The following is a 16,212-nucleotide window of genomic DNA, read 5'->3' as shown; positions in this document are numbered from 1 at the left end:
TTCCTCACTAGCCAACAAACTTCTTAAAGGCAAGGATCATGTCTTCCTTATGCACCAATGTACCCCCAGAACATCTCACACACTGAATGTGATTATTTAATATATGTTGACTGAGTAAACAAATAAACAGGATCTTGATCTATATCAACTATTTCTGACTGCTTACCTCTCTCAGGGTCCTTTAAGATCCACTTTCCTAAGTAAAAAAAGCCCAAATTCAAAGACAACTGCCATGAAAATATATACCATTTAGACATCCTAGACCAGGGAATGACAAACCATGAGCCACAGACCAAATCAGGACAGCCACCTACTTTTGTAAACAAAGTGCTGATGGAATATACCCATACTCATTCATTTATATATTGCCTACAACTGTTTTTTTGGCACAATAGCAGAGGTGGTAGTTGCAATAGAAAACTGAAAATATTTACTATCTCACACTTTACAGAAAAAGCTTGCCAACCTCTATCCTAAACTAATGCCTTTCAACTATTAAAAGAAACATAGGGTAATGAGCTTTCGTTATCTCTTCATGAAAATATTTAACATATTTGAACTCTATACCACTGATATTACTAGCTCAAAAAAAAAACCCCACAATAACAGCTATGTTAGTTCATAAACTTTTAAAAATGAAGGGATTAAGCACAATATTAATAGAAATGGTCAATACTCCCAATACTTGCCTTTTATAAGCTTTTAGTATTACTTCAAATTTTTAGTAGAGATGATTTTAATTATTATACATACAAAACATTGCTACTGTTGTCAAATCAGCATTTCTATAATAACTTGTGAGTCCATTACCTCTACTGCATATAGGTACGGACTGGCATTACTTTATGTATTTAAAAAAAAGTTTATCTTTTTGTATGAGAAATTACCTAATATGATTCAAGTCAACATTCTTCCATCTGCTATCATATACAAATCAATCTTCAGCCAAAAAAAAAAAAGGCATAAAAAAGTTAAAACAATTGATAAAACAACTGATTATAGGAGAGGAAATGGAATGGTACCTACTGCATTTCCTTAACTGCTACAACCAAATTAACCACTTCATTAAATAATACAAAGAAAACAATTTGTTTGAATAAAAACTACACCCTTGTAAAAATTTTAACTACCGCAAATTTGACAATACATAAATTGGGTCAATGTTCTTTTTCAAAATCTGAATTTTATATGTATCAGTTGCACACTCAAAAGTATGTCCAGTTTGTAGGTTTACTTATTGCTATCAGTTCTGGCAGATTTCTGCCAAAAATCATCAGGTAATATCTAAACCATATTCAAAAACAGTATTTATTTAAAAATACTGTAAAGAATGTACAAAAGGTAGAGAAAAAACATTTATTGAGTGCCTACTGTCTATCCTAGGAAGACTTCTTATAAATCCACTTAATAAGGATGATTTCATGTGACTATTTAATCCAAAACATGTCATTTATAAAACTGGGATATTATTTTGCATGTCAAAAGTTTCAGTTGTAACTTATATAGACTGGGAATGGAACTTTTAAGGGTCAAATACCATTGACAAAATTTTTCTAGCTTTACTGACATGATAATTGTCATATAACACTGTGTAAATTTAAAGTGTACAATGTGGTGATTTGATACTTACAAATTGTAAAATGTATTTACTACAATAAAATTAGTTTAACATATCCTTCACCTTACATAATTACCATTTTGTTATTACTGTTGTTAAAGTGAGAACATTAAATCGCTACTCTCATAGCAACACTCAAGAATACAATACAGGGCTTCCTAGGCGGCGCAGTGGTTAAGAATCTGCCTGCCAAGGCAGGGGACATGGGTTCGATCCCTGCTCCAGGAAGATCCCACATGCCGCGGAGCAACTAAGCCTGTGTGCCACAACTGTTGAGCCTGTGCTTTAGAGTCTGTGAGCCACAACTACTGAGCCCATGTGCTGCAACTACTGAAGCCCACGTGCCTAGAGCCTGTGCTCCACAACAAGAGAAGCCACAGCAACGAGGAGTCCGCACACCACAACGAAGAGTAGCCCCCACTCACCGCAACTAGAAGAAAGCCCACGTACAGCAAAAAAGACCCAACACAGTCAATTAAATAAATAAATAAATTTATAAAAAAAGAAATGCTGGAGACCAAAAACACTATAATAGAAATGATAAATGCCTTTGATGGATTTATTAGTGATGGGACAAGGCTAAGGAAAAAATCTCTGAGCTTGAGGATATGACAACAGAAACTTCCACAACTGAAAGGCAGAGAGAACAAAGACCAAAAAATAAAACAAAAAACCCCAACAATAAACAGAAGACAATATACAAGAGCTATAGGACAACTACAAAACACAAATGAGGTCATGACACTGTCCCACTAAAAGCCTTCAAATGGTTTCCCATCATTTAAAACAAAAACAAAAGCTCTTACACCATGGTCTGCAATACCTGACATGATCTGACCATTTCATGTTCTACATCACTTTCCATTCTCCCACTATTCACAGTCACATGTGTCATCTTGCTGTCTTTTAATGTTTGTCAAGTTTGTCTCTTCTTCAGATCCTCTATATTTGTTGTTTCTTCTGCATGAATAGTCTTCCCCCAGGTATCCATACAGACCACTCCCTCACTTTGTTCAGAAGTCTGCTGAAACATCACCTCCACAGAGAGGCTTTCCTTCAGCATTCTTCTGAAAATACCATCCTATCTCCTTCTATTTTATTTCCTACAAAAATATTTTTTATTTTGTGATTTAGTATTTACGTTATGTAATTTCTGTATCATGTATTTGTTCATTTTCTGTCTCACCCACTAGAAATATAAGCTTCTCGAGGGGGGGACCTTTTTTACTTTGCTATACCCAGCATCTAAAACGGTATCCAGCATAAATTAGGTGCCCAAAAAACAAGTTTTTAATTAATAGATTATTTATTTTTATATTAATAAATTTTAAGTTTTTTATTTTGTATATAAATGTAAATGGGTTATGATAAAATCACTAAAACTATATTTAATTCAGACTTCCAAATAAAATGATCTGCCTCATTTGTGAGAAGGAAATTTTCATAAACATATGTCCTTCTTTCTGCAGTGAACTTCTAGACCCTAGAAAATTTCTAGTATTTCCTCCAAAATAAAGAGAAGTAAAATTATCCTAATGGGCTAAAGTAAAGATCCCACACAATTTTTGGTGATGAGAAGAATACTCAATTCGATTTAACTCGTTTGTTTTACTCCCTGTGATACACACATACATACACTGATACCTTGGTTACCTTTATTCTAGCTCTCATTAAGTTAATTTTTTCACCAGGTAATATATTCACGGATTTAAAAGAAAAAGTCTAACAAGGTATACAATAAAAAACCTCCCTCCTGTGCCTCAGATACCTACATTCAAATTCCCATCACCAATGGTATCATAAGCAAAGACGGGCAATTTCTTCTGTCAAGTGCCAGATAAAAAGTACTTTCAGTTTTGTGGGCTATAAAGTCTGTAACAACTATTCAGCTCAGCTGTTATAAAGCGACATGTAAACAAAGATACATAGTTGTGTTCCAATAAAACTTTATTTGTAAATACAAGTAGTGAGCTAAATTTTTCCAGTGGGGTCAAACCCTAAGTTTAAATATGTGTCTTTGATAGAAAGTGTTAATGGTAGTGTTTGAAGGGATTGCAATGGAAGGGTTTGCAATAAAGAATTCTATTTGAAATACAAAATTCATCGTACTACCCATGAAACACTGATATACATTTTTAAAACAATACAAAGTTTTCATATAGACTTAAGATTATTCCAAGATACCTTATCTATAATATATATATATTATACATATATATAATACACACACCTTGTGGCATAATTATGAAGAACTGGTGGAACATCAAGACAAAACAGACTGATAACCTAATTAGCAGCACGTTGTCAACATTAAAGTCTGGCCCCAAAGTTCCCTTAAATGGTAGATCAAACATATAATTTACATTTCCATGGAATATATTAAAAAATTAACCCAGAATTCCTATTTTTAAAAAAACTAAATCCCAAACAAATCAATTCTAAAATGCACATTTCCAATATGTCTTACAAAGGATTTAATTTAATAAAATAAATCAAGATTAGAAAAAACCAGCTGTCTTTGAAAAGTAGATCACTGTAGACTGAGTAACCAGCTTCTCAAAATTCAAAGGTATACTAGGAATATATCTTACCTTGGATGTCATTCTCATAAAAAGTTTGTTTTGGTTTTCTGCTGTTCCCATCTTTTCATTCTTGACTAAATCATTTAGGCTTAGATTATCATCATCATGGAAGTATCTGACCCTTTCTTTTTCCTCATGGGTTGAAGCCTATGACAAAATGAGCATTGTTAGTTTAGTGAAAACGTGAGTCTGAAGTATTTTAATGAATTACCTATAAATCTGATATTAAAAATAAAAATTCCACTCTATCACAATCTTTCCTTCCAGTTTATCCCTATTCTACTTGCATCCATGTGGAAGAATTTCCATTAGAATAATACTCCCTACTGCTTCTGTCCCTTTACCTTCCTCTTTCCCAGGGATGGAGGCATGATAGTATCTGATTTCTGACTTTTAGGGAAAGCTCAGAATTTCTTTCTGCCTTCTTCTTTCCTTTCTGCTCTTCCCCTCCTTGTAGTAAAAATTCCCTATCACTGTGGAAGGAAGTCAGCCATTATCCAGAGACCTAAGCATAACAAGAACAAAAGTGAAGTACTAGCAAACCTATTTCAAACAGCTCTATCAGAAATGAAGCTGATATTCTGATTCTTATCTAAATCAATTCTGGGTTTGCCTATCAGTTGGTTCCACACCTACATGAAGAAAACAAAAGAGCTATGTATTGCCTACCAAATCAAATCTCCCCAACAGTGTTCTCACATTCCCTTATCCAAATAAAACCTGTTATGCAACTTCTTTGGAACCATGTTCCCAATATTTTTTCCCCACATCACATGACTTCAATCACTCTCTGGATCCCCACCCCTTTCTGGTCGTCTTATCCTTTCATTATACTCAAACAGCAAACCTAAATCCTGAATGAATGTCTCTACCCTCTTTACTCTTAGACCTAGATTACTCAGTAGTAAGCAACTCAAAAAAGAGTATTCAATGCCATTTGGCAATGCATCTATGAATCCCTAGCCAGTTCTGTCATTTCATACAATTCAAATCTTTACTATTCTCCTGCCACTTCTCCCTTCCAAACCCCTAATAATTCCCATTTCGTTAGAAGACTTATCTATCCCATTTCTGTTTGCTGAACAAATAATTTACTATCTCTAGCAGCACAGGCACTCAACAGGCAGATAATAAACATTCGATAGAAAAATTCTAAATGAACAAATCTTCTGTGGACCCAATTACCACTTACATGATCTTTCAAATTTAAAACAAAAAAATCTAACTTGGGAAAACTGAATATGTTGTTTTTGTCATTTTAAGAGCCTCAAAGTAGTGCTAAAAATTAACTGCTGCAGCTGGAAGACAGAAAAGAAAATTAGCTTTATAAAGGATCTAACACAGATAACAGGTCTATGGGACCAAGGTTCCCCCCAAGAGCTTTGATAAGTATGTAAAAAGAAGCTAGAAACAATGTCAAAGAAATATACACTAAAATTAAAATTGCCTTAAAAAATCCATGTTCACAATTATTTGAAAATTATTGAATAAGATTTCATTTTGTAAAAGGCAAAGGAATATAACTAAAATAAAAGTAACAACATAAATTACTACCTTCTGATGTGTGCATTATTAAGTAACATTTCAGAAAATATTCTGAAGTATAGTTGGCCCTTAAACAATGAGAAGGTTAGTGGCAGTGACCCCCATGCAGTTGAAAATCTGCATGTAACTTTACAATTTGTCCTCCATATCTAAATTTCCATATCCACGGATTCAAACCACCACAGACTGTGTAGTGTTACAGTATGTAATCTACTGAAAAAGTTCTGTGTATAAGTGTGCAGTTCAAACCCATGTTGTTAAAGGGTCAACTGTAGACTGATACAAAGGGGAAAAAAGGAATTCTGAATTAACAAACAAAAGACATATGTTAAACATACAATCTGCCTCTTCCTTCTTCCTCCTTTAGATTCTAGATGTTTTCCTGGGGTGTCCACAGGCCAGACTCTTCCAGAATGGTCTGTTCTGACAAGAATCACTTCTTGCTGATCTTCATTCTATGGAAAAATTTAGAGGTAACAACTGAAATTATTGAAAAGAGTGCTGAAAGCTTATATTTAATAGCCAAAAAAGAATAAAAATGATTCTAGTTTTCACAAAACATTATGGATTATCTTAAGCCTCATGGACTTTCATTATCCGCTATAATGTAAAGTGATCAGAATCTTTTCAGGGAAAAGGTGGGGGAAAATATCTAAAGTTTATTAATTTTTTAAAATAATTACAGAAGCAAACTTCAAATATAGCTTTCATCTAGACAATATTAAAAGATGACAAAGCACCAATATTCAAACAGGCATTGTATGAGATTGCCCATCACCTATGGAGCAGATGTTGTGTTTAACTAATGTTTCCTCAATTTAAAGATCCTGGCTTGCCAACAGGATGGCAAAGTAGAATGACGTGGGCTCAACCCTTATTACAGAAACACTGAAATCACAAGTAACTGAACAACTATCAACCAAAAAAATGCTGAAACCTATAAAAAAAGATCCTACACACAAAGACAAAGAAGAAGCCACAAAGCTTCTGGCAGGTGGTAGGTGGGGCATAATCACAATAAAATCAAATCCCATATGCGCCCGGCGGGGAACCCACAAACTGGAAAACAATGCCACAGTAGTTCTCCCACAGGATTGAAAGTCTTGAGCCACAAGTCACTCTTCCCAGCCTGTGGATCTAGCAACAGGAGGAGGAGCACCCAGTAATCTAGCTTTGAAGGTCAGGGAGGTTTGATTGCAGGAATTCCACAGTACTGAGGAAACAGAAACTCTGCTCTTAAAGAGCATACACAGTGTCTCATGAGCACCATAACCAGGTAAAGAAGCAGTGACCTCAGAAGACACTGAGTCGAATGTACCTGTTAGTATTGGAGGGTCTCCTGAGGAGGCAGGGGATGGCTGTGGCACAAAGAGAGGACAGAGACACTGGCAGAGGCAGCTCTGGCAAGTACTCACTGGTGTGAGCCCTCCTGGAGGGCCGCCATTACCCTCCTGAAAACAAAGCCCAACCCAAAAGCCTATAGGATCCAGTGCTGGGATGCCTCAGGCAAAACCACCAACAGGGCAGAAACAGCCCCACCCATCAGCAGATAAGCTGCTTAAAGTCTTCCTCATCACGGCCCAGCCCAGCAGACAGACAAGACCCAGCTCTACCCACCAGTGGGGAGGAACCAAGCACTCCCACCAGGAGGTCTACACAAGCCTCTTAGACAACCTCATCCACCAAAGGGCAGACAGCAGAAGCAAGAAGAATTGCAACCCTGCAGCTTGTGGAACAGGAACCACAGTCACAGGAAATTAGACAAGAAGAGATGGCAGAGGAATATGTCCCAGATGAAGGAACAAGAATAAAACCCTAGAAGAAAAGCTAAGTGAAGGGATATAGGCAATCTACCCAAAAAAGAATTCAGAGTAATGACACTGAAAATGCTACAAAATCTCTGAAAAAGAAAGCATGCACAGATTGAGAAGATACAAGAAATGTTTAAAAAAGACCAGCAGGGACTTCCCTGGTGGCACAGTGGTTAAGAATCCGCCTTCCAGTGCAGAGGACATGGGTTCGATCCCTGGTCTGGGAAGATACCACAGGCTGCAGAGCAACTAAGCCCATGCACCACAACTACTGAATCTGTGCTCTAGAGCCCGCGAGCCACAACTACTGAGCCCATGTGCCACAACTACTGGAGCTTATACACCTAGAGCCTGTGCTCTGCAACAAGAGAAGCCACTGTAATGAGAAGCCAACACATTGCAACGAAGAGTAGCCCCTGCTCGCCACAACTAGAGAAAGCCTGTGTGCAGCAACAAAGACCCTGGGAGAACACAGGGCACACCTCAGGCTCACGCCGACCTCCACTGCTGCAAGCACTCTCACAGATTCCAATTAGACTGCCACATCCCCCCTCCCCCCAGCCTGAATATGCAAGTGAGCTCCGATCACCCTCTTTCACCCCCTCTTGCCTGGGCAGGAACCGACACCTGAGAGGAGCCCACACGCAGAGAAAGGACCAAAACCAAAACAGATCTATGAGAACTGTAGGACCAAAGAAAAGAAAAGGAAATAGTCACAAGAGGAGCAGATTTAATACCCACAATAGGCTTGACAGACCATGCATCTGCGAATTACCTGAATAGATGAGTGTTTCTACAATAGAGACTATAGACTTAGGTGGCAACTGTGGACTGTGGGGGCAAACACATGCAGGACTAATACCAGATCACAGTGTGAGCTCTCCACAGTGCCCACAGCAAGTACATAGACCAAACGAGAAGTACTGGAGGACTTCCCAGTTTGTTTGACTTGTTCCTGGTTTTATGTATTCATTAATCTTTACTGAATATATTTGTATGTGGGTTTGTCTTTTGATTTGATTATTCCCTTTTCTGTTTTCTCTTTTTCTTTTCTTTTTTTGCAAGTACAAGTGTGTACGTCTCTTTGTGTGATTTTGACTGCTTAGTGTTGCTTTTACCACCCATCTTGGGGTTTTGTCTCTTCTTTTCCTTTCTTCCTTTCTTCTTTTTGTTTTCTCTTCTTCTTCCTCATTTTTGTCCATGTGGTGCAGCTACCAGGGGCTTGGTGCCCCAGCCAGGGGTCAGAACTGGACTTCTGAGGCAGCAGAGCTGAGCCCAGGAAGCTGGACCACCAGAGAACTCCTGGCCCCATGGAATATTAATCAGCAAGTGCTCTCCCAGAGGTCTCATTCTCAACACGAAGATCTAACTCCACCCAAAGGCCAGCAAGCTCCAGTGCTGGATACCTCAAGCCAAACAACTGTCAAGGCAGGAACATCACCTCACCCATTAGCAGACACACTGCCTATAGTCATACTAAGCTCACAGACACACCCAAATACAGCAAAAGACCTGGCCCTGCACATCAGAAGGATAAGATACAGCTCGACACACAAGAACACAGGCAGCAGCACCCCCCTCCCACGAGGAAGCCTACACAACCCACTGGAACAACCTCCCCACTGGGGACAGACAACAGAGTTAAGAACTAGGACCCCGCAGCCTGAGGAAAGAAGACCCAAAACACAGTAAGTTAAACAAAATGAGAAAACAGAGAAAGATGCAGCAGATGAAGGAACAAGGTAAAAACCCACAAGACCAAGCAAATAAAGAAGTGATAGGCAATCTACCTAAGAATTCAGAATGATAGTAAAAATGATTCAAGATCTCAGAAATAGTATTGAGGCACACAAGGGGTAAAGGGAATAAATGTTTAACAAGGAGCTATAAGAACTAAAGAGCAAACAAACAGTGAAGAACAATAAAATAACTGAAATTAAAACTACTCTAGAAGGAACGCAGAGCAGAATAACTGGACAGAAGAACAGATAAGTTACCTGGAAGACAGAAGGGTGGAAATAACTGACATGGAGCAAAATAAAGAAAAAAGAATGAAAAGAATTGAGGACAGTCTCAGAGACCTCTGGGACAACATTAAACATACCAACATTTGAATTATAGGGGTCCCAGAAGAAGAACAGAAAGAGAAAGGTCCTGAGAAAATATCTGATGAGATGATAGTCGAAAACTTCCCTAACATGAGAAAAGAAATAGTCAATCAAGTCCAGGAAGCACAGAGTACCATACAGGATAAATCCAAGGAAAAACACACCAAGAAACATAACTAATCAAACTATCAAAAAATAAATACAAAGAAAAAATACTAAAAGCAGCAAGGGAAAAGCAATGAATAACATACAAGGGAACTCCCATAAGGCTAACAGCTGATCTTTCAGCAGAAACTCTACAGGCCAAAAGGGAGTGGCAGGATATATTCAAAGTGATGAAAGGGAAAAAACTACAACCAAGATTACTCTACCCAGCAAGGACCTCATTCAGATTTGAAGGAGAAATTAAAAGCTTTACAAGCAAGCAAAAACCAAGAGAATTCAGCACCAATAGACCAGCTTTACAACAACTGCTAAAGGAACTTCTTTAGGCAGGAAACACAAGAGAAGGAAAAGACTTACAAAAACAAATCCAAAGCAATTAAAAAAAGGATAATAGAAATATACATATCGATAATTACCTTAAATGTGAATGTATTAAATGCTCCAACCAAGAGACAAAGACTGGCTGAATGGATACAAAAACAATACCCATAAATATACTGTCTACAAGAGACACACTTCAGAACTTAGGGACACAAACAGAATGAGAGTGAGGGGATGGAAAAAGATATTCCAATCAAAAGAAAGCTGGGTAGCAATACTCATATCAGACAAAATAGACTTTAAAATAAAGACTATTACGAGAGACAAGGAAGGACACTACATAATGATAAAGAGCTTAATCCAAGAAGAAGATATAACAAATGTAAATAATCTATGAGCCCCACATAGAAGCACCCCAATATATAAGGCAAATCCTAACAGCCATAAAAGGGGAAAAGGATAGTAACACTATAACAGTAGGGGACTTTAATACTCCACTTACACAAATGGACAGATCATCCAAACAGAAATTAAATAAAAAAGCACAGGCTCTAAATGAGACATCAGACCAGATGGAATTAATTGATATTTATAGGAATTTCCATTCAAAAACAACAGAATACACTTTCTTCTCAACTGCACATGGAACACTCCCCAGGATAGATCAAATTTTGGGTCACAAATCAAGTCTCAATAAATTTAAGAAAATTGAACTTGTATCAAGCATATTTTCTGACCACAACACTATGAGGCTAGATATCAATTACAGGAAAAAAACTGTGAAAAATACAAACACATGGAGGCGAAACAACATGCTACTAAATAACCAAGAGATCTCTGAAGAAATCAAAGAGGAAATAAAAAAATACCTAGAAACAAATGATAATGAATATACAATGACCAAAAAGCTATGGGATGCAGCAAAAACAGTTCGAAGAGGGAAATTCATTGCAATACAGTCCTACATCAAGAAATAAGAAAAGTCTCAAATAAACAACCTAACCCTACACCTAAAGCAATTAGAGAAAGAACAAAAAAGGCCCAAAGTTAGCAGAAGGAAAGAAATGATAAAGATCAGGACAGAAATAAATGAAAAAGAAATCAAGGACACAATAGCAAAAAATCAGTAAAACTAAAAGCTGGTTCTTTGAGAAGATAAACAAAATTGAGAAACCATTAGCCAGACTCATCAGCAAAAAAAGGGAGAAGACTCAAACCAACAGAATTAGAAATGAAAAAGGAGAAGTAACAATTGACACTGTAGAAATACAAAGAATCATGAGAGACTACTACAAACAACTATATGCCAATAAAATGGACAACCTGAAAGAAATGGACAAAATCTTAGGAAAGTACAGACTTCCAAGACTGAACCAGGAAGGAATAGAAAATATGAACAGACCAATCACAAGCACTGAAATTGAAACTGTGATTAAAAATCTTCCAACGAACAAAAAGCCCAGGGCCAGATGGCTTTACAGGCCAATTCTACCAGGTATTTATAGAAGAGCTAACACCTATCCTTCTCAAACTCTTCCAAAATATAGCAGAGGAAGGAACACTGCCAAACTCATTCTACGAGGCCACCATCACCCTCATACCAAAACCAGACAAAGATGACAATATCACTGATGAACATCAATGCAAAAATTCTCAACAATATACTAGCAAACAGAATCCAACAGCACACTGAAAGGATCCTACACCATGATCAACTGGGGTTTATCCCAGGAATGCAAGGATTCTTCCATATACACAAATCAATCAATGTGATACACCAAATTAACAAATTGAAGGATAAAAACCATATGATCATCTCAAAACATGCAGAAAAGGTTTTGAATAAAATTCAACAGCTATTTATCATAAAAACTTTCCAAAAAGTGGCCACAGAGGGAACCTACCTCAACATAATAAAGGTCATATATGACAAACCCACAACCAATATCATTCTCAATGGTAAAGAACTGAAAGCATTTCTTCCAAGATCAGGAACAAGACAAGGTTGCCAACTCTCACCACTATTCAACATAATTTTGGAAGTGTTAGCCACAGCAATCAGACAAGAAAAGAAATAAAAGGCATCCAAATTGGAACAGAAGTAAAAATGTCACCATTTGCAGATGACATGATACTATATACAGAAAACCCTAAAGATGCCACCGGAAAACTAGTAGAGTTAATGACAGAATTTGGTAAAGTTGCAGGATACAAAATTAATGCACAGAAATTTCTTGCATTCCTATACACCAACAATGAAAAATTAGAAAGAGGAATTAAGGAAACAATCCCATTTACCATCACAACAAAAAGAATAAACTAGGTCTAAATCTACCTAAGGAGGTAAAAGACCTGTATGCATAAAATTATAACACACTGATGAAAGAAATTACAGATGACACAAACAGATGGAGAGATATACCATGTTCTTGGAGTGGAAGAAACAACACTGTGAAAATGACTATACTACCCAAAACAATCTACAGATTCAATTCAATCCCTATCAAATTATGAATGGCATTTTTCACAGAACTAGAACAAAAAATTATACAATTTATATGGAAACACAAAAGACCTCGAATAGCCAAAGCAATCTTCAGAAGAAATAACGGAGCTGGAGGAATCAAGCTCCCTGACTTCAGACTATATTACAAAGCTATAGTAATCAAGACAGCATGGTACTGGAACAAAAACAGAAATGTAGATCAATGGAACAGGATAGAAAGCCCAGAGATAAACCCATGTACATATGGTCACCTTATTTTCAACAAAGGAAGCAAGAATATACAGTGGAGAAAAGAAAGCCTCTTCAGTAAGTGGTGCTGGGAAAACTGGGCAGCTACCTGTAAAAGAATGAATTTAGACATTCCCTAACACCATACACAAAAATAAACTCAAAATGGATTAAAAACCTAAATGTAAGGCCTGACACTATAAAACTCTTAGAGGAAAACACAGGCAGAACATTCTATGACAAAAATCCCAGCAAGATCTTTCTTCACCCACCTTCTACAGTAAAGAAAATAAAAACAAAAACAAACAAATGGGACCTAATGAAACTTGAAAGTTTTTGCACAGCAAAGGAAACAATAAATATGACAAAAAGAGAACGCTTGAAGTGGGAGAAAATAATTGCCAATGAAGCAAGTGATAAAGGATTAATCTCCAAAATATATAAGCAGCTCATGCAACTAAATATCACAAAAACAAACAACCCCATCCAAAAATGGGCAGAATACCTAAACAGACATTTCTCCAAAGAAGACATACAGATGACCAACAAAGACATGAAAAGACGCTCATCACTAACCATTAGAGAAATGCAAATCAAAATTACAATGAGGTATCACCTCACACCAGTCAGACTGTCCATCATCAAAAAATATAGGAACAATACATGCTGGAGAGGCTGTGGAGGAAAGGAAACCCTCCTGCACTGCTGGTGGGACTGTAAAGTGATACAGCCACTATGGAAAACACTATGGAGGTTCCTTAAAAAACTAAAAATAGAACTACCATAAGACCCAGAAATCCTACTACTAGGCATATAATCAGAGAAAACCATAATTCAAAAAGATACATGTACCACAATGTTCACTGCAGCATTATTTACAATAGCCAGGACATGGAAGCAACCTAAATGTCCATTAACAGATGAATGGATAAAGAAGATGTGGCACATATATACAATGGAATACTACTTAACAATAAAAAGGAATGAAACTGAGTTATTTGTAGTGAGGTGTATGGACCTAAAGTCTGTCATATGGAGCGAAGTAAACCAGAAAGAGAAAACAAATACCATATGCTAACACATATATATGGAATTTAAAAAATTGGTATTGATGAACTCAGTGGCAGAGGAAGAATAAAGACACAGATGCAGAGAACAGACATGCATACACAGGGAGGTGGGGAAAGAGAAGCTGGAACAAAGTGAAAGAGTAGTATTGACATTTATACACCACCAAATGTAAAATAGATAGCTACGAGAAGCAACTGCCTAACACAGGGAGATCAACTCAATGACTGGTGATGACCTAGAGGGGTGGGATAGAGAGCGTGGGAAGGAGATTCAAGAGGGAGGGGATATGGGGACATATGTATAAATACAGCTGATTCACTATGTGGTGCAGAGGAAACTGGCACAACAGTGTAATGCTATTATACTCCAATAAAGATAGAAAAAAACAAAAACAAAAACAAAAACACCCCAGCAATTTTGAGAAGAGGATAGTACAAATGCAGAAAACTGGAAATGCATTTGAAATTAAAACACCAGCAAATTAAAACGATCTTGTTAGATACAGCCTGCTATATCAAATCCTCATGGTAATTGCAAATCGAGAATCTTCAACAGATATACTTACAAAAAATAAAAAGGAATCCAAACACAACAATAAAGTAAGTCATTAAATCACAAGAGAAGAGAATATAAGAGGAATGGTAAAAAAAGAAAAAGAAAAAAAAAACCTACAAAAACAAATCAAAACAATTAGAAAAATGGAAATAGGAACACACATATCAATAATTACCTTAAATATTAATGGATTAAATGCTTTAACCATAAAAAAAAAAAAAAAAACCCTGACTGGTTGAATGGATAAAAAAACAAGACACATATACACACTGTCTAGAAGAAGCCCACTTCAGATCTATGGACGTTTACAGACTGAAAGTGAGAGGATGGAAAAAGGTATTCCATGCAAATGAAAATCAAAAGAAAGCTGGAGCAGCAATACTCATATCAGACAAAACAGACTTTAAAATAAAGACTGCTATAAGAGACAAGGAAGAATATTATACAATGATCAAGCAATGATTTCAAGATGATATAAAAACTGTAAATATATATGCACCTAACAGAGGAGCACTGCAATATATAAGGCAAATACTAACAGCCATAAAAGGAGAAATGGAAATCAACTCAAGAATACTGGGGGACATTAACACCCCGCTTTTAACTATGAACAGATCATCCAGACAGAAGATCAATTACGAAACACAAGCTTTAAACGATACATTAGACCAGATACGCTTAACTGACATTATAGAGCATTCCAACGAAAAGCAGCAGAATACACTTTCTTCTCAAGTGCACATGAAGCATTCTCCAGGACTGACAATACACTGGGCTACAAAGTGAGCCTCGGTAAATTTAAAAAAACTAAAATCAAATCAAGCACCTTTTCCCACCACAGTGCCATGAGATTATAAATCAACTATAAGAAAAAAACTGTAAAACATGCAAACACATGGAGGCTAAACAATATGTTGCGAAACAACCAATGGATCACTGAAGAAATCAAAGAGGAAATCAAAAAATACCTAGAGATAAGTGAAAATGAAAGCACAATGATCTAAAACCCATGGGATGCAGCAAAACCAGATCTAATAGGGAAGTTAGGGAAGTTCATAGCACTACAATGTTACGTCAGAAAACAAGAAAAATCACAAACATACAACCTAACCTCACACCTAAAGCAATTAGAGAAAGAAGAAAATACAAAACAGAGTAAGCAGAAAAAAAAACAAATTATAAAGGTCAGAGCAGAAATAAATGAAAGACAACAGCAAAGATGATGAAACTAAAAGCTGGTTCTTTGAGAAGATAAACAAAATTGATAAACCTTTAGCCAGACTCATTAAGAAAAAAAGGAAGAGAGCTCAAACCAATAAAATTAGAAATGAAAAAGAACCTTCAACAGACCACAAAAATACAAAGTATCATAAAAGACTACCTCAAGCAACTATATGCCAATAAAATGGGCAACCTGGAATAAATGTACAAATTCTTAGAAAGACACAATTTCCCAAGACTGAACCATGAAGAAATAGGAAATATGAACAGACCAATTACAAGTAATGACATTGAAACTGTGATTAAAAAATCTTACAACAAACAGAAGTCCAGAACCAAATGGCTTCACAGGCGAATTGTGTGAAATATTTAGAAGTTAACATCTATCCTTCTCAAAGTATTCCAAAAAATTGCACAGGAATAGTCCCAAACTCATTGTATAAGGCCATCAAAAGCCTGATACCAAGACCAGACAAAGATA

At 36.6% G+C, this 16,212-nt stretch overlaps 1 protein-coding gene across 1 annotated transcript in view; it reads right to left on the bottom strand.

Moving 5' to 3' along the window:
• Positions 1–16,212, bottom strand: part of CWF19L2 (CWF19 like cell cycle control factor 2) — a 146,564-nt gene that overhangs the window by 46,269 nt on the left and 84,083 nt on the right. Inside the window, exons 11-12 of the mRNA XM_057748615.1 lie at positions 6,084–6,200; positions 4,210–4,347 (exon numbers count right to left, since the gene is read on the bottom strand). Coding sequence (XP_057604598.1) covers positions 4,210–4,347; positions 6,084–6,200 — 255 coding nt within the window. The remainder of the gene's footprint in view (positions 1–4,209; positions 4,348–6,083; positions 6,201–16,212) is intronic.

The sequence above is a fragment of the Hippopotamus amphibius genome, chromosome 9 (assembly GCF_030028045.1).
Source record: "Hippopotamus amphibius kiboko isolate mHipAmp2 chromosome 9, mHipAmp2.hap2, whole genome shotgun sequence".
Lineage (NCBI taxonomy): Eukaryota > Metazoa > Chordata > Mammalia > Artiodactyla > Hippopotamidae > Hippopotamus > Hippopotamus amphibius.
This window is presented reverse-complemented; position numbering and strand designations above follow the sequence as displayed.